This window comes from Anser anser (genome assembly GCF_964211835.1).
Source record: "Anser anser genome assembly, chromosome: 7".
NCBI classification, from domain to species: Eukaryota; Metazoa; Chordata; class Aves; order Anseriformes; family Anatidae; genus Anser; species Anser anser.
Window position 1 is genome coordinate 22,845,801 of NC_139727.1, and position 21,345 is coordinate 22,867,145.

Here is a 21,345-nt window from a genome sequence, read left to right on the forward strand (position 1 = left end):
TATACACTTTTTCTTGCCTTTTTTTCCCCTTCACTGCAGTTTGGGCCATTACATTAGATTCACTTTCACTGTTCTTTATGCAGGAAAAATACCTCAGTATGTAGTATTTCCTTTGGTAAATTCTGCAGCCTGGACTGAGGACTGTTACTGTTAATTTCTAAGTAATCATAGAATTTCCTTGTGCTCCTGAAATCACTGAACAGTTTCTAATGGAGAATTGCTTAAAAAGCCAATAAAGATTTATCCACTTTTGCTTTCTAAACTGGCTGCCTAGTGTGGCTACTTAGAATTACCAGATCCTGCTCCAGAGCCAGCCACTTTGTTCAGTGCTTACCTTTGCTGTCTCTTAGCTCTGAGATGCATCTCTTGAGGTTGTCTTGCTGAGACAGTTGAGGATAATGTTTTCATCCTCAGCTGACTGTCTTGCCCCTTGGGGGCAGGTACTAAACCTATGTATCTCAGGGGCTTTATATCTGATACAATAAACCCCCAGTGATGGTAAACAGGAATGACTGAGACATGAGTTGGTATTCCTTTCTGCCTTTTTTGCCAAGAGGCTGGTAAATGTCTGAGAGGGTTCTCTTTCTCTGGGTTTAATTAATACCATCTTAAACCACCTGATCATAAAGTGTAGCCCTGTATATCAATTCAAGGCCCTATCTGGGAAACAAACTTTTTATCCAGCCTATAGGCACTTTCTTAACATTACATGTATGCTTTTGCTGTATTGTCTCACAGTTTTGTTGTGGGTAGGTGAAATACTGTGACACCCTTCAGGAGGAAAGTTGCTGTTAGAATATGACATTATTTAATAGATCATATGTATATAAAATTATATATGCATATATAATGTGTAAAGATAACTGTTTAAATGATTGTAATATTATCTTTCATATCTCTGTAGATTTTGCTCTTTCCAACCTGCTTTGAAGTCAAAGGGGGTAACAGAAGACTCCCTGAATATAAGGTAAAACCCAGGGAACATTGGATAACAGTAGATAACAAATGCAACTGTGTGAATAAGTCTTACCTTAAAAAAATGCATCTAGAAACTTACCTGTTTGTTCCCCCTATTTTAAAGACTCAAATGTGTCCCCAGAATTCTGAAAAGCATTCCAGTGTACAGCATCCACAATATGAAGGCAAGAGGAACGTGCTAAGTAGCTGACTGTGCATATTTAATAATTATTACCTCCTTAATATGACTTTATTGGTAAAGTCTACACAGATGGTTACTGTGGGAAAGAGAGTCATTGTGGTGAGGTTAGAGAGGTAATCCATAATGTTCCTACATAATGGCCTCTTTATTGCATGTTTAGAGCAGACAGTGACTGATGTGCACACAGACGTTTTGGCATGTTATAGTAATTGCGCAGTGGAGATTCCAACTTGATGTCCCTCTGTTTTACCACTGCAGGAAAAGAAAGCTTTCTTCCAATGGGAGGTGACAGAGCATGTTCTGTGCTGACCTTGAGTTACTTAGTTTTAGAGACTATTCAGATCTGGTTCTAAAACTGGGTATCTTTAAATGAAGAGAACTGCAGAAAAAGGGAGGAGGACAGCTTTTTTATTAGTTTTCGCTGGATTGTATGGGATGTGGCCTGTGGAGGGCTTGGTAGATTTCAGGGATCTTCACCTTTTAATCTCCATTGCTCTTGGTTATCCTTCGCAGTGGAATTGGGCGTAAGGAGTAAAGGGAAGCTGAGCTCCTTTGAGGGGCTGGGTATTATGTTCTTTAACTTGTTCATCTTGTCCTTCTCATCCTGACATGTCTTCAGGCAGGAACAGCACAGGTCTTTCTCTTGTACTAAGTAAAGCGTTTCTATGCGTTTGATGGGGTCAACACACTCTTCTTTTTTTATTGAATCAGGGAAAGGGTTTCTTTCTGCATTCAGTTTCTTGAGCTTGGGGAGCTTTCTCACACTGTTTGGGATGGTGGTCAGTAAGTTGTCAAAGAGACCTAATTCCTTAAGTTCCTGCAGGGCCCCAAGGCTGGTGGGGATGCATTCAAGACAGTTCAAGCCAAGGTTGAGAAAGCGAAGGTTCTTGAGAAGATTCAACTCCTCTGGCAGACTTTTAGTTGTCAGCTTGTTATTGCAAATATTCAGGTAGAAAAGGTTCTGTAGTGTACCTATTGTCTTGGGCAGCTCTTCGAGCTGATTACTGTGCAGGTCCAGCCAGCGCAGTTTCTGGAACTTCTCGATGCTGTTTGGGATCTTTTTTAGCATGTTTCTGCTCAAATCAAGCTCATCCACATCAGCCAGTTTCAGAATGCACTTGGGAAAGGTGGTGATACCCATCTTGCTTAAGTCAAGACGACGCCCTCCATCATAAGAGATTCTGATGGAATTTTTGGCAATTTTCAAGGTAATTTTTTTCCCTTTTGGTCCTTTTGCTTTCCCCTTGGCCATATTTCTTCAGAGAGGGAAACACACCAGAATCTGGATGAAGTGTGGGAATCCCAGCAAAGCCTTTGAAACCAGTGGCTGTGACTTCCTAAATAAAAACAAAATAATGACTTAGTCATGAATTAACATGTGATCACAAGACTCTTCAGAAGTTGTTTTTTATTTTAAGGCTCAGGACTTTTCAACCCTGGGGCTGCAGCTCTAAAAGGTTTTCTTGAAAGAGGTATTTTGAGTAGGTAAAATTCTAATTATTAAAAATGTTATCTTATTTCATCATAACACTTGCATTGCACTATGCAGCAATATAAGTATTACAAGATGAAATTAGAAATATTTTAAGTGGGAGAAACTTGCTGTCTTTCATCCCTAGGTTCAGGTTTGAGCCCAGCACGTAATGAAACTGAACAAAATGTGTTGTTATCCATTCACTGTTTGAGGACCTGGCTGAAATGTACGGGTCTCAATTCAGCCCTTGAGGACTGCATTAAAAGAAGCCATCCAAAATTGTACTTATTCTATCAGACCAATGGGTTGCCTTCTTTTCAGGTCTGGCCTCTGAGGATAGGTTGGTTAAACGTCCTGTTTAATGGACCTGAGACTTGAAAACTGAAATGTTTAAAATGAATGATTAAAGGTTTTTGTTTGTTTGTTTGTTTTTCTGCAACTGGGACCTCAGAAGCTTAGTGGGCTCCCAGGTTTGCCAGGGCTGCTTGCAGTTCACACATTTTCTGCAGGGCAGACTGAACAGGGAGGGGTCAGTGTCTGTGCTGCTTTATGTTAAACAAGACCTCAGTTAAGTGTCTCTGCGCTCTCAAGGACAGACTGTGGATATTCTAACCTTGTCTTTCCAGACATGCAGTGGGATAGATGAACTCCCGTGGTGATGGTGCCCTGCCCTCAAAAAATATATGTAGGTGTTCTGGTCAGAATTCTGGTTATTACTGATGCTAAGCACATGCTATGTGCTTTGAATTGAGGCCTGCATGAGTAGTAGTCCACTGTAGTCTTATGGTTGGTGACCTGTCTGTATAATTGAAGGTCATCAAATACAGCCAATAGTTAGAGCCAGTGACAAAATATCCCCTAGAAATGGACGACAATGTCTCTATCAGCCAGAGAGCTGAGAGGAGCATGGGATAGACTGGCTAATCACAGGGATGGTCTGGGTGCTCTGACATTTAGTTGTGAAGAGACAAATCACAGCTTTGATGAATGATTGCAACAAAATATGGATTTGTCTACAATACATTTCCATATTAGAAAGACTTCATTACAAACCCTTCAGGCTTTTTGGCTACTCATTAATCATGTGCAAATACATGATGGGGAAGCTGAGGCTACAACTATGGTATTCAGCTCCTTTCAATTACATGCCATAGCCAAAAATGATGCAAAAACAAGGGAGATCTCTGCCAGTTACTATCTGTCCTCCTGGGAGCTCTGTAATGAGGCAAGTGCTTCTAGAAGCATCACAGTGGGGTCGGTCTTGCCCTGAGGGTATGTTCCAAAATTGAATCTTTCTGTTATTTATAAAAAGACTTAAACACAGTTAAATCTTTTACACCCACATGTTTCTGTCTCTCACCAGTAATTACAGGGTTATATTACTGTTATATCTCAAGGCCTCTCACCTTTTGCTATGTTTAATCTTACAGTGCTCCAAGGGCAGTATCTATGCTATTCCTTCCATAGTGTAGACTGGGAACTGAAGCACAGAAATACTCTACTATGGAAAATAATGCAATTCTCCATCTTTGTGGATGTTAGCTTAAATAATTTGACCAGGACTGTGCAGGAAGTTCTGGAGACCAAAACAATGGGTTGTTTTAATCACAATTCTCATATTTTAAGGAGTTGATGGAAAAAGATTTTCAGGTTGACTGCCTTACACTTTGGCAGGAAATACACAATTTTTTTCTAAATTCATTTTGAATTTTATATAATAAAATATTTTTTTAAACATATTTTAAAATATTTTTTAAAACATCTTTAAAACTCTCAGAAAACATTTTATTCAGTTTCTATTGATTTTTTTTTCTGTAACTTTTCACTGAAAATCCAGGGGAAGGGGATGGGAGGATTGCTCTCCTTGATCCCAAACAGTTTAATTTAAATAGATAAATAAAATCAGCCTTTTGCGCAGCTCTCTTAATGCTGGTTCCCAGTCCTGGTATTACTCTGTGCTGTGTGTACCTGTGAACACTAGAGGGAGTCTGGTGCAGAAGATTGAATGCTGAAGGTAGGAGGCTGGTAAGAAGTAGCAGTACAATTTAACCTTTTGGGTACTTCTCTGTCAATGACCCTTTGCTGACTTGTTATAAAATTTGAACCTAGGCCCTTCAGACTTTTAGAAGTCCAGACATATTATTAATTTTCCTGAAGACAGATCACTTAGTATGATGCATGGCGTAATGCCCCAGATTTTAAAATGATTTAACTAAAAATCCAACTAAAAGAGACATGACCCAACTAAAAATCCTACCTTGGACCTCTAAGATGTACTCATCAGGAAAACATGTGTCCCTGCAGTGTGCTGACACTTTCTAAGGGCTATTTCCTTTGGGTTAAAAGTAGTATTCAGGTTTCAAATGTATTAAAAAAACAAAAAAAAGTTATTTTCATTCCTGGAGACAGGGATTAGCATTAGAGTTCTGCAGGAACACTGCAGCGCACCAGACAGCTTGAAGGGTATGAATAGCTCTCTTGTCTCTGTATGCTTGTAAACTAATTATCAGTGTTTCGCAGGGCTGTAGCTGGAGATAATGGAGCTTACTTAGCCGTGTCTCATTTTCTTTAGCTCCATATAAGAAGGCTCCAGTTCTGTAGCCACTGGTATTAAAAATTCAGGAATTGCAGGAGCCCTCCTTGCTGTAAATTTTAATTATGCCTGTTCAATCTCATGCTCACAGTGCATCTCCGGTGCTAGCAGACAGAAAGGTACATGTGTGCCCCACTGCCTAAGAAATGGTGGTGCCAAGAGGAAACTCTACTTGTAGTTTTCTCTAGACTGACACTCCGAGCTGCTGGCAGGCCTTTGCCCAAGGGTGAGGGTGCTGCATTTCTAGGTTGATAAGGTTTTGGTAAAGAAGATCTTGACCGGGAAACTCTTTCCCTTTATATCCATACCTGGCAAAGTCTTTGGTCTGGATTGGACTTTTAAAAGCCTAGAGCTTTAGGAATGTTTCACAGGTCCAGAGCTTTGAGGCTGACCTGACAGAGAAACTACGAGAAAATCTACGTCTATTGTATCACACTGCCTGTGGTGCTTTGTGTTGCTGGGAACAGACCTTGAGCGTCAGGACTAGGGCTGTGAGCCTGGGGCTGTGAGGCAAGGAAGGCTTGCACAGGGCCCTGCCATGACCCACTGTAGCTTAGGCCTGCCCTAAGAAGGAGATCCAGTGCTGGAAGAATACAGATTAGGACCCTGGTACACAATCTTCCGCCTGAACCTTTCTCTTTCCTTTCTCAGCCTAGTGCTGGCAGGAAGAGACAGGCCTTCTGTCCGTGACACTGGGGGTTTCAAGATCTCCTCTGTGGTTCTCCCTGTTCTCTTCCTCCCCTAGGTTGCTGCTTCCTACTTCACTGCACCCAAAGCTGAACAGAACCATCCTGATCCCTTCTTAAACTAGACTGTGAAGAAAGTTTTCTCTCTCTCCCCTCACTCTGGAAGTCTGCATGTTGCAGAGTGGGCTTGCCTGGTCCAGCAGCACTGCTCTGGGATCAGGAGGTCAGCGAGGTGACGTGTTCCAGCTCTATGGAGATACTTTCGTGTACAATTTAAAACCTGCATTCATACAGTGAATGATTTTACATGAAGCCAAGCAGTTCTAACCAGGGGAGGATTTTATTTCCTTGCTTACAAGCCTGTTACCACTTTTTTGTTGTTGGATACGACCTATTGTGGAAGAGAGATTAATTCACTGACTATCTTAGATGTAGTCTCTTGCTAACAGGCTGTTTTAGACTAAATTCTACCATGAACAAATAGATACTGGGGGATTTCTTTCTTTCTTACTTTTCTAGATGACTTCAGAGCCACTGTGCTATCACACAGTGCAAGGTCACTTATAAAACCAATGCCCACCAAGGATAAACAAAAATATTCTCATCTCAGCAATTCTGTCAGGCTGCCCCCCTGCATGAGGTCTTACCGGCTAGCAGCTAGGAGGACTTTAAAAGCCAAGGTACAGATGTCACAAGCTGATAGTATTTTTCAGTAGTGTGGGATGAGCCTTCATGGTCTGTTACCGTGCAGTTGTCCTCTGGTCTGCTCTTCCTTGAGTAATGAGTCAGTCTTTCAGCTTGTAAAACAGGAGAGCGCAGGACAATTTCCTTTCAGAGGCCTGTAAATACTGAATCGTACTTCCTTGAAGGAAAATGGCAGCCCTTCAAGGAACTGTTGTGTATGTGAGTGTTGAGGGGAAGAGAGTGGTAAAAAGGACTTCCCCAGCTACAGTGCCTCTATTCAATTCTCTGTCCACAGCCTGTGAAACTTTTGTTCCTAAGCAACAGCAGTGCCAGGTCCTTGGAGATCATTAGCATAATGTTTGGTTCCAGCATGCAAGTTCAAGCTGGAGGGAAAAGAGCTGAACTGCATGTAGTGCCTGGAAATGTTAGATTTCAAATTATGCAGAAAGAAAAAGCATCTGGACCTGGTTAGAGGCTGTTCATCAGCTTTGTTGCCTTAGCTGTCCATTTTAGTCATTTGGCTATTTCATTTTACTTGGCTGTAGCACAGTGTGAAATGCCTGCATGTTTATGTTTGAACTCACAACGTTTGTGATACCATCCTTAGGACATACCAGACTGCATAGATACAGACTAGGAGGAGGTTTGTCCAGCAGTGCAGTGAAGAGAGGCTATGAGCTGCAGTTTATGTTTGTCTATCTGGGACCCTTCAAAAGTGCAGCTGTTGCAACGATTTTCTCTTGTGCCATGTGAATTTACTAGATTTTGTCTTTGTGGCTGCAGCTACCAAGCTCTTGCTTTTAGTAACTGGTTGCAATAATTTCAAAATATCTGGAGAAAAAGAATTATTGAAGAGAAATGGGCTTGTGTACCACCGATGGCCAAGAAGTACACAGAAATTATTTACTCAGTGTCCTACAGAAATGCCTATTGTTCTCAACTGTAGAGAAGAAATGGTGTGGTCCTACTGTAATATGTCTGTGTATTCTTGCTCTGTGCTACAAGAACAGAAGGTAAACTGGTACAATCAGATAAAGAGGGCCCTGCACCTTTGTTCAAAAGTAAACTAACCCAAGACTTCTGAGATTTGAGAGACTGGATTGCTTCACAGGGAAAGATGGTGTTAGAATAGTTTAGAATAGAATAGAATAGTTTTGGAGGGGACCTACAGAGATCATCAGTCCAACTGACAGACCACTAAAGGGCTAACTAAAATTTAATGATGTTATTAAGGGCACTATCCAAATGCCTCTCAAACACTGACAGGCATGGGGCATCAACCACCTTGCTTGGAAGCCTGTTCCAGTGTTTGACAACCCTCACAGTAAAGAAATATTTCTTAATATCTAGTCCCTGTTAACCTCTGATTACTTTGTTTAATAATAAGGCTTGGACCTAGAATGTGGTTTGCCATGAAGGAGATTTTCATAATATTTTTCCTAATTGCAGACATTCTTTAAGGAAGCTGGGTTTTAGGAGAGTCTTGGCTCTGGGCACTGTTTTGTAGACTTCAAAAGTCTTGAGGATGGAAAACAAAAATAAAATGGGAAGTAGCATTGGGAAATCTAAGACCCCAATGAAGTTTATTAGAATTTTAGTTTTAATTTCATTGGGGGCAAAATCTTATCCTTTGAGATTGTCTCATCTGCAGTGAATCTTCAAATGGGTTGAGGTTCACCTGTCTCTAGCAAATGGAGGGCGCTTGCTATCACAAGAGTGAGATCATAGTCTGATGTTAATGGAAAAAAGGGATTAATAAATCACTTACGCATACTGTAGCCAATGATCATCATTAGTACATACGCTTATATTGTGCTATGGCTAGTGCCCTACAAATACGTTATAGATTTAGATATGAGTGGATATGTGAGTACTTCTGTTGGGTTCACATAACTTCACTTTCTCTTGAAGTTTAGTTATTTACATTTAAGAAGCACTTTCCTATTTCTTTTTCAAACCAGACTTTCGTTTATTTATTTCTAAATGCACTTACTGTGGTTGGATAGCTGTTGTGGTTGGATAGCTGTTGATCTACTTCGAGCTTTTGCTGAGCTTCACCTAATGCAATTAATGGATGGGACCACTGGGAGTTGACAAAGGAGATCTTGGGACTTGGAGGGGGAGCATCCTGTCTGGACCCCTGAGACCCAGAAGGGTGGCTCTTTCAGGGAGGATGACTGCACTTAGCCTTGTGTGTTTTTATGAGGTGTTGAACACATCTGCCTCTCTGTTATATAGAAGCTTCCACTGAGAGACATTTGTTTTGGCTCTTGCGGAGTCCTTATTAGTGGGCTAGGGCGTGTGACAAACTAAGATAATGGTTCATGAGGGGTTGTTTACAAGAATTTACTACTGCACATTCAGTAAAACTGTAATGATCATAGACGATGATGGTGTTTTATTTAGGTCTTTGAGGCTGCTTTAAGACTAGCTTTGTAAACTTCTAGTGTGATCCAGTACAGAGCACAAGAATGCAAAATAACAGCTAGTTATTCCTGTAGCAGTTTTATAATCTATGGCTGAACTGATTGCTTTAAGCTTCAGGAAGTTAGTAACTTCGTCTCTGAACAGACACCTTAGGGTTAGTGTAGAGCTATATACTCAAAGGGAAAAGCATCTTCTACCACTTATGTCGTATCATGCCATTAACCCTGTTTACTTTGGCAGGTCAAAAGTTTCTTTAATCCAGAAGCTGTCACTTGACTCAGTTTGGTCTCTTGCAGTAGACATGAGCAAATCTGTAGTCTTCAGATACTGACATACCTGGTTCAGTGTAGTTGAAATGTTACTTCTGTTTGCACAGACCTTTGACTCTTTCACCTTTTCAAGTGAATTTCTCTGTTTAGTATCTGCCTTCGTCTGGTTTGTTTTTATTTAAAGTTTCAGTAAAAGTGGCTCTGTATTTTGAGAACAAAGAAAGGGCAGAAAAAAAGCTATTTACTCTTGTTTTGTTTTTGTTTTTTAAAGTTTTTAAAAACAAAAGACTCCACCCTACTTTATCAGAACTACATCCATTTAAAAGTGCTTTATACACAAAGAATATCTTTCATATGGAGACTAAGACACCTTTGTTTTCAAGCCACTGTTTTCAAAAAGCATCAGAAAGATACAAGCTTTCAAGAATAAGGCTTCAGAATACAGACAGCCTTAATGGTACCTGTCACTAGTGTGCTAGCTCTGCAGTGGGATGCAAATGAGATCACTGAGAGTTCAGCAGGATGGCTTGTCTCAGAACAGCTGAGAAGGTTACTATCCCCCACTGTCCCTCTGCTTCTGCTGCAGGGTTGCTTTCTCTCCCTGTTAGTCAGCTTCTAAATTTTTTCAGCTTACTATTTGTCATTACTGCCACCATTTGCAGTGATATCTTAAGGCAAACAGAATTCATCTTCCACACCTCTACCCTAATTTCTCTTTTTCTCTATTAAATATCATACTTCAGGTGGTGCTTCATTCAGGAGCAGGCTGGTAAGTAGCTTAGCCCTCCTTGTATAGGTAGGGAGAGTGACTGCCAGTGACAATCTCATCAGTCATCTGAAGCTGGCCAGCCATGTTCTGGCCAGACAGAACCTTGCCATCTACTGAAAGCAGTAATAAAACTTTGATCCTGCAGCACTAACCTATTGACACTCTCTGATTTTGGAATGATTTGGTCAATGCTGAAACCTCAATATTCCTTAGAGTTGGTGTTCTCTTGTTTCCATGGGATGATAGCAGGGGCTCAGGGAGCACAAGCATTAATGTATTGACTTTCTCTTATTGTTCTGAAGCAATTATTTCAATCAAATGTCTGTTCCATACAGGAAACACTCAGGAGGGGAAAAGACAATGCTCCAAAAGTGGCAGGTAAACTAAGTCTTGGCTCCACATGGTTAAGCAAAGAATTTCATCACCTGTGTGTCCACCCACAGTTATATATGTGTGTGTGTGTGTGCATGCACGCGTGCACTTCCAAGCATAAGGTGTTCTCTCACTGCTGGAGGTGAGGTTATTGGCAAGAGGAGAACAGAATTTACATCTGGTCATTGCAGGGATTTTGTTCCTGCTGTGAAACATATGGTGTGACTGGCAGATTAAGTGTGATCTTACACACATTTTAAAGCAGAGACCAAAGAGAGCCACCTAGTCAAATGATTATTCACAGATCTGTACATCTAAATCAATGCACCTGTCTTGATTTCATAGATTTTATACTGAGCTGAGAGATGCATTCACTTTCCTCTACCCCTGATCTTGGTGGCCCAAGACACGTCGAAGAAATCTATACCCTCTTATTTATATGTAGCACTTTGTGCAGCCTTTCTGTACAGGCAGTTGTCCAGGATTTGCCAATGTACAGATTGCATGCATTTGGCCCTTTTAAATTGGGAAAAAGTTCTCTGTTATGCAAATACAGCATAAAAGCACTGGGTGGTTATAGATGAATGCAAATGGCCTGTCTGAAGAAGAGCCAGAAAGAAGACTCAGATTCTGTTGAATGGACTGTTGTAAAAGAGCTATTGTGCTGATCTGCATGGCAGTGGGTGATTGATTACACTATTTATAATTTTTGTCCTGGTGGACAAGGGATCCACAGAGCTCTGAGGCTGCTTTTCAGGCATGTTTTTCATGGCTGGAGTTAGGAGATTTTAATGTCTGTTTCCTTTCCCTGGCAGAAGAGGGAGATCAGCAACTTTGATTATCTCATGTACCTGAACACACTTGCTGGCCGCAGCTACAATGATTACATGCAGTATCCTGTGTTTCCATGGGTCCTTGCTGACTATCACTCCCAGGTCAGTGCATGCCGCTTAACAGCATTCTGTACTTTCTGTGATAGCAACCATGTGAAGGTTTGTTTTGTGATACCACTGAAGTAGAGTGGCCTAAACCAAGGGTTCAAAGTTTGAGACAGTTAAGTTGAACTGTATTGATTCTTTTGTTGAACTGTATTGATTCTTTATAGATTAGTGTTCTCTTCAAGTTAGCATGCTGAGGTGAGGTTCTGCCTTGGTAAGGTGGATAAGCATCTGTCAAATGCATACCTAAGGAATAAGGAAAAATTGCACTGGCTTAGCAAATAGGCAGGGGCAGGCCTGTAACCTCTTGGCAAGGAGGTCTGGACAGAAAAGTCCTTGAGAACAATCCTTGCAGTCATTGAAAGCAGTCCTTGAGACCTTCCAGGTCCTTTATTCAGGACCTACCATGTCCTTTATTTATGAAGCACCTTGTACATGCTGTCCTTTCAGAGGCACATGTTGCCATTCTGTTTCCAAGTCCCTTCCCAGTTCTGAAGATGACTATTTCTGCACTGAATCTGTGGCAACCTTGTATATGTGAAACTTTGAACACAACTTTACCACTGACCAATGACACAGAGTTGGTCATAATGCCTGAGTCTGCATTCTAAAAATTCCCATCTTTGCTGTTTTTGCTTTTCAGACTCTGAACCTTAGTAATCCTCATACGTTTCGGGACCTGTCAAAGCCCATGGGAGCACAGACTACAGAGAGGAAACAAAAGTTCATCCAGCGCTACAATGAGGTGGAGAAGAGTGAAGGTGAAGGTTTTAGGAACCTAACAGGCAGTAGAGGCTTTAAGTCTCCTCGGGCCTTTGGGGATACTGTTGAATCCCTTGGAAAAGACACCCAAAGTCTTTCCACAGCTGTAGCTAAGGGAAGCACATGCCAGGGAGATCCTCTTGCTTTCGGTTACAAAGTGGTTGAGGATTGAAAGAGAAATGACTCCCTTGCATGCATTTCCTTCTTATGTGCTTTCTACTGCTGTGTTCTCTCCTCTTCACTTGGGCAGGAAGAGATGCAACAGCAAAAAGCAATGTTCCTCAGAAAAGGCTGTTCTTGTAGGTAAGCTGCATGCAGCAGTCTTTGTTAGCCAAACTGTATGTAGAAGACTGCTAGATGCAGCTTAGCTAGGAGCTACGTTAGGAAAAGGAAACAGCTGTTTGACCTCTAGATATCAAGACTTTTTTATTACTAATGGAGAAGAGGATGGTCTGGCAAGATAAAGGTCTTATTTTTCAGAAAATGAATGTGGAAGGGAAGAAAAAAGAATATACAGACGTGGTAGTAACTGCACATTCAATGCAGATATGAAAAGTGTGCTTTTGCATGTCTTTGAACACGTCTGCCTTAAAGACTTATTGTGCTGTAGTAACTAGATGTTATGAACTTGAGATAGTGGAATTTAGCACTGAAATCTGATTTGTGTCAAATTTCCAGGAGACCTGTCAGCCCAGTGTCATTACTGTACGCACTATTCATCAGCAATTATAGTGGCATCTTACCTGGTCCGATTGGAGCCATTTACACAGACCTTCTGTTCTCTGCAGGTAAGGGGACAAGATAACTTCCCTCCTACACCTCGTTATGGAGCCCACTGCATTGGCTGTGCAGTGAAGAGGGATTCATTCTCTTGACATTTTTTTGTATGCTCTCTGTGGATTTTGGGCTAACTGAAGGCTCTATGTTGTGTCTGTTGATTTCAGCAGAAAAATTTTAATAGGAGTAGAACTGATGTCTGATTTTTTTTTTTTTCCCTGAGGGGGAGGGATTATTTAGTTTTTGTTCTATGGTGCATTTTGTGAGAGCTGAGCATGTAAACACCAAGACAATGTTTTACTACCACTCTGAGTGTTAGCTTCTGACTTTGGGCTAAATGCGCTTAGAATATCTGCTGTTGAAGTCTCAAGAGCTCGTGCAGTAATGTGTCTATTGGCAAGCTCTTGGAGATGACTGTGCTAATGTGAAGAGCATCCCTAGGCTGGATGGGGACCTGTAGGTTCTGGTGGGTTGGGAGCATGAGGACTCTGGGGCACGACATGGAGGCGTGGGCTTGGCTCTCTGAGGGTGGGGTGAGACTAGGTCCAGTGCCCTAGAAGGAGTATTTTGATTTTGCTTGTTCTGAACTTGGCACCATTTTGTTGGTGCTGAAAAGACTCTCCATGGAATTGAATTTCACAGAAACTGAGCCTCGTGTTTACCTTTCCTAGCCAGTCAGCATAGAGGGACACCAAATTACCTGTCTGCCCTTTTCAAGCAGTTGGCAACACACAAGCAATGCTCTGCTGTTGTGCTGGTCTCTTTCTTTATTATTATTTTTTTTAATGGGCTGGTATAAATAAAGCACTGTGCTAATTAAGTAATGAGCCCTATGATATCAGCTGTTACCAGCAGTAGATGATGGGTTAGTGAACTACCTGAGGCAATACTTGCCATTGCATTCTGTGAGCCATATGTTAGCTGCAGTCATGAATGCCTGTGGAGCAGCTATTTCTTCCAGTAAATGATAATGGCTGCCGTGTCTCCCTGGCACACTTTTATGCAAAACGTGCTCCTAGACTGAGTACCTGCTTTGTGTTTATGTCTGTGTGATTAGCAGGTAACTGGTATTTCATGTGGATGTAAATATTCAAACACTGCTGAGATCTGAAGAACTTGAAATTTTGTCTGGATGTGGATCCACTAAACTGCTGAACTTTCATTCTCATTCCTTTGCTCTTTTGTTGCTGCATGTTCGGCTGAGCTTGTTGCTCTCATTTCTCCTGCCTGACTGGTCCTACTGTGGTTTAGGAGCTGCAAAGTGTGAGATGCAGTCAGGCAAACAGCAGATCTGCAACTCTGATATTCAGTCAAGAACAGATTGGAGAAGAACTCCCAAAGTTAAGACCTTGGAAAGGTGCTGACTTGGGAAACGCGAAAGATTCTCAGCATCTTAAAAAGTGGAAAAGCCATGCTTATAACCCTAAATCGCCTGTCTGAATGCACATGACAAAAAAAAAATAATAATGCTGCATAACATCCTGTTTCTCACATCAGATATGTAATTTACACCTGGCCAAAGAAGAAGGCAGTGAGGAAGCAATACCCCTCTACTAAGGCGACCATACAGGAATTTACAAAGCCTTATTATTTCACATTTTATTTAAATGTGTTGAGATCTGATTCTGGAGGAAGGCATGTATGTGCTTTGCATATTGTACTGGAATGGATCAAAGATTCTCTCATCAGATGGGTATTTGGATGATACCTCCTATTTCATTGGATTCCTTCACCTACCCTTAGGTACCTCATAGAAATCCTTTCAGGAATAGGTTTCTGTGCTTAGTATCTCTGTTGGAAAGGCATTCTAGGACTTCATGCTCCTAATGATTTGTACCACTTGCTTGTGGTTCACCTTGTATTTTATTCCCTTTTGTTCTTACCCCACTGTTGCGTTTCAGCTAGCAGGCTATTCTTCCTTCCTGGTGTTTGCCTCTCTGAGGTACTTGCAGAGAACAGGGTTCTTACTCTTCATTGTGTCATTGACTCTGGAGCTGTCATTTAAGCACTGTCTATAGGCAAGTGCTTCTCAGCATCTCTGAGGGTATGGTAAGTCTTTGCACTTTGTAAACATCTTTTAGAAACACTTTGTCTTTGGGTTTAAAACACAACCAAGACTCAGTGCTGCTTAGTTTTATAAACATAGGGAGTTCTAACTCCCCTCTAGAGATCACTTTGACCAGCTGCCTTTTATATACCCTGCTGAACCATAGTTTTAAAAAGCATGTTTTTTACCAGTATTCATGATCCGTAGTAGGAGGCCTCTACTGAAAGGAAAGAAACAGACTTACTGTATCTAGCTATACAAAAGCTGTAAGAGTTTGTTGAATTGGAATCTAAAGGCATAAAGCAATTCTTGATTCTGTTTTTTTTTTTTCTTTTCAGTGTAGTGTTTGCATTCATAGAGAGAGAAAACTCATTAATTCTGATATAAATATATGCAAATAAATTTATTAATATAGGAAATGGGAAAATCAGTTATTGCTTCCTTTATAAATAATACAGGCTTAAGTTTTAAAGATATTACTTTTCCCTAAAATGAATTAGACAGCCAGGGAAAAAATCACATTTTTTCGTGGTGGTAATATCTTTAACCAGATTTGTCGCGCTAACAGCATTTCCTATGTATATATTATTTTTATTTAATACAGGTAATCTTTTTATTACAAATCATATTGTTTCTCAGGAGATTACCATCAGCTCTCATAAAAGCTGCAAAAAAAGATGAAAAAGCATCAATCACCACCAGACACAGTGCGCTGTGTGCAGATTAAATATACAAAGCCCTTTAATATGCTTCAATGAGATACTTGTTAACTGTTGATTTATTTATAGTGCTTCTTCTACTCCGTTTTAATTTCAATTTGAATCTGACTCCAAGGGTCCCTCTCTAATAATGATCAAGAGCAAGATGACCTTGTGCATCAAATTAACTCCAGCTAGGCTTACTCATGTGATTTTAGCCACTTTTTCACTCAGTCCCTTGAGTGGGTTTGGGAAGGCTTCACAGTTGTCAGTGGGATAAGGAAGAAGGACATAAGATGCAAGGAGGTGTACAAGAATTATGCAGTCGTTTTGAGATAAAGCAGGACCAAAAGTCCTGTCAGAGTTCATCTCAGGGGAAACAGAGACGAGGTCTTTATGTCTGGACTGTCCTAGCTTTTGGTTGGAGTCTATCTCAAAAGACAAGCAAGGAGATGTGTCTGGTTTATTGATTTCTGTGTTTTGTTTGCTTATCTGTGAGGGTAGTTTCTTCTTAACAAAAGATAAGGCAAAAGTTACTTCTTGACCTGAAGTTCGCAGACTTAAGAGATTTTAGACTTTAGTTTAGCCATTTTACATCATTTAAAAAGTCAGCTTTCTTCTGAATCAACATGTTCGTTCCGAACGGCTCATTCAGATGATCTCCAAAAACTGTCTGTTGGGTTATTTCTGTTACTGTAGGACTTCTATGTTAAAATAAATCCTTTTCTCAGTGTAGGGATCCCTATGTAAATGTGCACCTGATATTTTCACAAATCCATACTGTATCTAAAATCCCATTTAAAAATAGTGTAGGAAATATAGTTGCAATATAACGCAAACACCCTTCATCTAGTTAGTGATTTATTTTTATCTAAAAGCCTTGGTTCAGAATGATACTTAGGGCTAAGAAGGCTGCTATTTTCTAGTGCTATACTGTCATTAAACTAAACATATTCAAATGCTCTCAGGATTTGAGGTGTTTTGTTTCTACTTCCTCATATACGAATTCAGTGTTGGGCTCAGACATTCTTCCCTTCTTCCCATCTTTTTGCTGTGCCTCCTTCCCTGCTGTCCCCTGGCCAGTGGACCTTTCCTGTTTGCCCAGATCTGATTACAGTTATTTCAGTGGTACCACCTTTCCCCAGGGGCCTTTCTCCAGAGGACTGCACATAAGATTTTGCACAACTATTTGGTTTACAAATGTAAACACCAAAGCTGTGTCTACTGCTTGCAAGTCGCTTTGGGATATTAAACAAATGAGTAACATTGAGAAGCATTAATGTCGAGTATGCTGATATTCTTAAGCTGTTTTTGATCGTTTCTGCTTGTTTCTGTGTTATTGCAACCTACTCAAAATCTCAAGCTGTATGATATTCTTAACCTACATATATACAATTCAGCACTGAGACAGTAAATAGAGCTGGGACATTCTGAGATATCACCTAATCAAATGTGTGATGACTATTGCAGAATTGGCTAAGATTCTGCATCTGCTTCTTATTTAACAGAATATTCACAATGCAATATTTTTGTCCATTTAACAGGGTGGGAGTTTTGATGTTGCAGACAGAATGTTTCACAGTGTCAAGAGCACGTGGGAATCAGCATCAAGGGACAATATGAGTGATGTCAGGGAGCTCATCCCTGAATTCTTCTACCTGCCAGAGTTCCTCACCAATGCCAATCATTTTGAACTTGGTAAGTGCCAGAAGGGACTTCACTGCTCCCCTCCTGCTCCCCAGCATCACACCAAGAGAGAAGTTCTAGATCGCATGTTGCTATTTGGTCACTGGACTATGCTGACTGATGAGGCTCTCCAATCAAGTGAGATTTTTTTTTTATTAAAAGAAAGCTTCAAATGTATAACCTTTCTATATCCACATGACACATTCAATAAACCATGTTTCTAGCTCAGAAGGGGTTGTTATTCCTATTAGTTGTTCCTATTAGTTTCTGTGTAAAGAAGTTGTGCATTTTGTCAAACAAAGGCAGATTTTGATATCAACAGGCTAAATGGCCGATTTTGAAAAACTGATCTCTATCATCACACGTATGTGGCTCTCAACCATATATTAATTTCACTTTTGGAGATGGATCAGTTACTAATTGGTACTGATGAAAGTTTGGTGTATGTTTTTTTTAAATCTGCTTTTTCTGGTGCTTAATGTTGCCAAACGTGACCTCACTATCATCTTGAATGTCTCAGTGCAAGTTGTATGAACCAAATACATAATCCCTGGCATCAAGCAATATCACCGTCCCCTCTGAATGTACACTGTCTCTAAACCTTTCTCCATCAGTGATGGAGGGCCAGAGAGAACCCAGAAAAAAACATTTTTCAGAAATAGGTATGGCAGTGTACTAGTCCTAATCCATTTCACTTTACAGGAAACTGACATCATTTGCAATACTAAGCTTCTTTTTCTAATGGATGCTGGTTGGTTAACAATGAAGGCAGAGGAGACCGCTTAAGTCTCATCCTAAATTGATAATAGCAAGGGCACCTAACCAGTGATTTTGAAATCTAGTCATAAATTGTACCTAAGATCTCAGTGAAATGAGACATGCTATGAAAAGGGCAGTGTAGGAAAAAGATGTTAAAAGGTTGGTAAAAGATAGTAAAGAATTAGGTTTATTTAATCTTTGAGAGGAGATGAAATAGCAGAGCCTGCCTGAAATCAGGATTCAGAAATTGACCTGAACACAGTCAAGTGGAGGGATCTAAAAAGGGCACCAGAATCTCAATGACAAAGAACAAATATACAGAAAGATTTTACAGTAGGTAAATCCAATAACCTGAATCTGTTCACTGCTACACTGTAAGGAAATTTGTAGTCACAAACCTGAGCCTTAACTTAGATCATCCAGTAGTGTAACACTGTGCCCTGATTTGAAAACATATGCATATCTTCTGAAAGTAATCAGATAGCAAAGGACTTGACAGTGAAATCCTTCCCAGAGGCTGCTGTAGCAGAAATATCAGACAGTGCAATGGGATTATGTATGAGAAGAAAGTTATGCCAACAAGTTTGTGTTGCCTGAGTTTGCATTCAGGGCTAAAATGATTGTACTGAGCACATGCATTATTTTACTGCATCAATTACAGTTTGTAGAACATCCCACTGCTTTATTAACATCAGAAATCCAAGGAGAAATAAATTCTGCAGTGTTCTATGACATTATATTCAATGTAGAACCTGAAATTGCATGTGTGAAAATCACTTGAATTTCCCTTGACTTCACTGTTTTAGAAAAGCCGTTCCTATTTGCAATGTGTGTGATTCTTGTTTTTATTTTTTCCTTTAATTCCTGCAGGCTGCATGCAGGATGGAACAGTGCTGGGAGATGTGCAGCTCCCACCATGGGCAGATGGGGACCCCCATAAATTCATTCTCCTGCACAGACAGGTTAGTGAATATCAAGTTTTGGGACATAGTGCTGAATTGAAAATGGAATCCCAAAGGCCAGAGTCACAAACTAAAATATTTATGACTGGGTGTTGTCAGTAATCTAGGTGTAGTCCCATGTTTGGCAATACCATTTTTATCCATCTTTAAAGAAAAAATCCTTTATGAGCTGGTTTACAGTCTGTTACTTCATCCTGAAGTAAATTTTCTTGTATGAAACCAGGTTTAAGAGAACAGGCTCCTAATAATGTGCATCATCTGTATATCTTGCAAAGAATGGGTTGTTGCTAAAACATTATATTCCAAAGAAGTCAATGCTTTGTAGTATCTGCATCACACACCATCTCCCTGATTCCTGATGTTGTGAACACTTTGACTTGTGAATAGCTCCGAACATGAGAGTGAGCCTGTTGAAATTCGTGGATTTATTCACATGTGCTCAGGTTACTCCTGTGAGTGATCATGAGTACAATCTAAGCCTGTGCTTACCTACTTCTTTTTTTTTTTTTTTCTCAGTATTCTTGCCATAGTTTCTATTTTAGGACTGTTGAGGATTGTTAATGAGGTATTTCATTTTTAGTTTAATAATTTAGTAGGCTCCCTTTAGGCTCTGGTGTGAAATCATGACCTGAACAATTCACTTAAAATCAGTGTCAGAACAATAAGTGCTAAAAACTACTTCGAAGAAGCTAAATTTCTATCTTGCTACTTTTAACTATTTTGAAATAGTTAACTATTGTATATACTTTTTTTAAAAAAAAAGTTTTCAATCATTTTAAAAATATGATTGAAAATAGTCATTTATTGCTGTTTTCCCTGGAGATGATCTTCGATACAAAAAAACCCTTGTGAATTAATGATATTCCAAGTTATGTGGTGGGGGAAAATAGCTACTTGTTGTTATTAGTAAGTCTCAAGTGTGTCTCCATGCTTAGTAGCTAGACTCCATGGTGTGTTGCCACACATTTTAGTAACTTGAACCAGTATGTTGAATTTACAGCGTATTCAGATATTCATCAGTACCATTACAGAAGCTGCGTTAATCTTCTTCTTTGTTTTACCTTGTATTTCTGTAGCAGTTAAATGTGTAACTCCCATCACAGCCCAGTGTTTCTGGGTTGACAAGCGCACAGTGAGTAGAAATGTCTGGGAAAGAGATGTATGGAACAGCTTTTCACCAGAAATAAAGTCTGGTTGAAATGAGTGTGTGTCAGTAGTAACAAGGAAATCTCTCAATAAATAATTTTGGCTTTCTGTCTTTGTTTTCAAAATGCTTCAGAAATGATCTTTTCATTGCAATAGTTATGTTAGATTATAGGCTGAACTAAAAATATTTTATTTTCAAGAGGTAGTTGTTATAGCTAATCTTGTATGGTATATAGCTTCATTATTAGTAAAATAAAATGATGTTATTTTTCCAAATATAGAATTTGGGGAGGGGGGGATTTCGATACATGAGAAAATTTGATAGGCTTTTTGTTCTGATTTGGAAAGAAAACGCTATTCAGTATCTGAACAGCTTCCATTTTTCAGTCAGACTCTGTCCCCTCTCTTTTTACAACTTTGTAACACGAGATGGATGAAGAAAGATGACATTTTTTGCCAAAACAAATAACTGACATGAAGAGAGATTGAGACACTTTGAGACTGCTTAAGCTCCTGTATGTACACAATAACAGGTATTACTGAGTGAGGCATCACTGAAGGTGCCTAGAGAGTGATTTAAAGGCTCAGAGCTGCAGATACACTGAAAGGTAATGGAAGGGACAAGTGACCTGAATTTCGATCACTGCTCATCAGCACATGACAATACATTTACTGTGAGGAGGGAGATTCTTGTTATAAGTGTTGTGTGCATAGCAGGCTCACTGCTTGAAGTACAGTCCTTTCCAAAGTGAAGAGTTGAGCCTAGGGACTGCCCAGCCCTATCCCTTGCAGGGAAGCAACTCAGTGTTACCCACTGCAAGTAGGTTTTGTAGGTTTTGCCCACCTCAGTGAAACATGTAACTGTTCCCTGTTGTTCTCCCCGGACTCCAAAGAAGGCATGTAGGCTTTGGGGCTTTCTGGTTTCTTTCTAAACTCTGTCTCATGCTCCCTCTTGTAACCTTACAAGGTGCTTAGTCTCTGTCCACCAGTTTGCTAAACATGGGAATGACAACACTTCTCTAACAGAGGTGCTGCAGACAGAAATCCATAGACGCCTGAGAGCTGCTGCAATTTTTTACTGATGTTCTTTAAAGAAAAGTGTAGGGAGATATGCTTTCTCTTACATCCTGTCTTGTT

The 21,345-nt window shown here is 40.1% G+C and overlaps 2 protein-coding genes across 5 annotated transcripts in view; one reads left to right on the forward strand and one right to left on the reverse strand.

Annotated features, from left to right (window-relative positions):
- The window catches only part of WDFY4 (WDFY family member 4), a 134,379-nt gene that overhangs the window by 94,299 nt on the left and 18,735 nt on the right, over positions 1-21,345 (forward strand). For all 4 annotated transcript variants that reach the window (XM_083843360.1, XM_083843361.1, XM_083843362.1 and 1 more), the window contains 7 exons: positions 905-967; positions 10,397-10,439; positions 11,249-11,368; positions 12,015-12,132; positions 12,812-12,921; positions 17,200-17,353; positions 18,971-19,062. In XM_083843360.1, coding sequence (XP_083699486.1) covers positions 905-967; positions 10,397-10,439; positions 11,249-11,368; positions 12,015-12,132; positions 12,812-12,921; positions 17,200-17,353; positions 18,971-19,062 — 700 coding nt within the window. The remainder of the gene's footprint in view (positions 1-904; positions 968-10,396; positions 10,440-11,248; positions 11,369-12,014; positions 12,133-12,811; positions 12,922-17,199; positions 17,354-18,970; positions 19,063-21,345) is intronic.
- Positions 974-10,384, reverse strand: LRRC18 (leucine rich repeat containing 18). Its single transcript, XM_083843403.1, has 2 exons — positions 6,560-10,384; positions 974-2,496 (listed from the first exon to the last, which is right to left on the reverse strand). The coding sequence occupies exon 2, from the start codon at positions 2,409-2,411 to the stop codon at positions 1,623-1,625; it is 789 nt and encodes a 262-aa protein (XP_083699529.1). The 5' UTR covers positions 2,412-2,496; positions 6,560-10,384; the 3' UTR covers positions 974-1,622.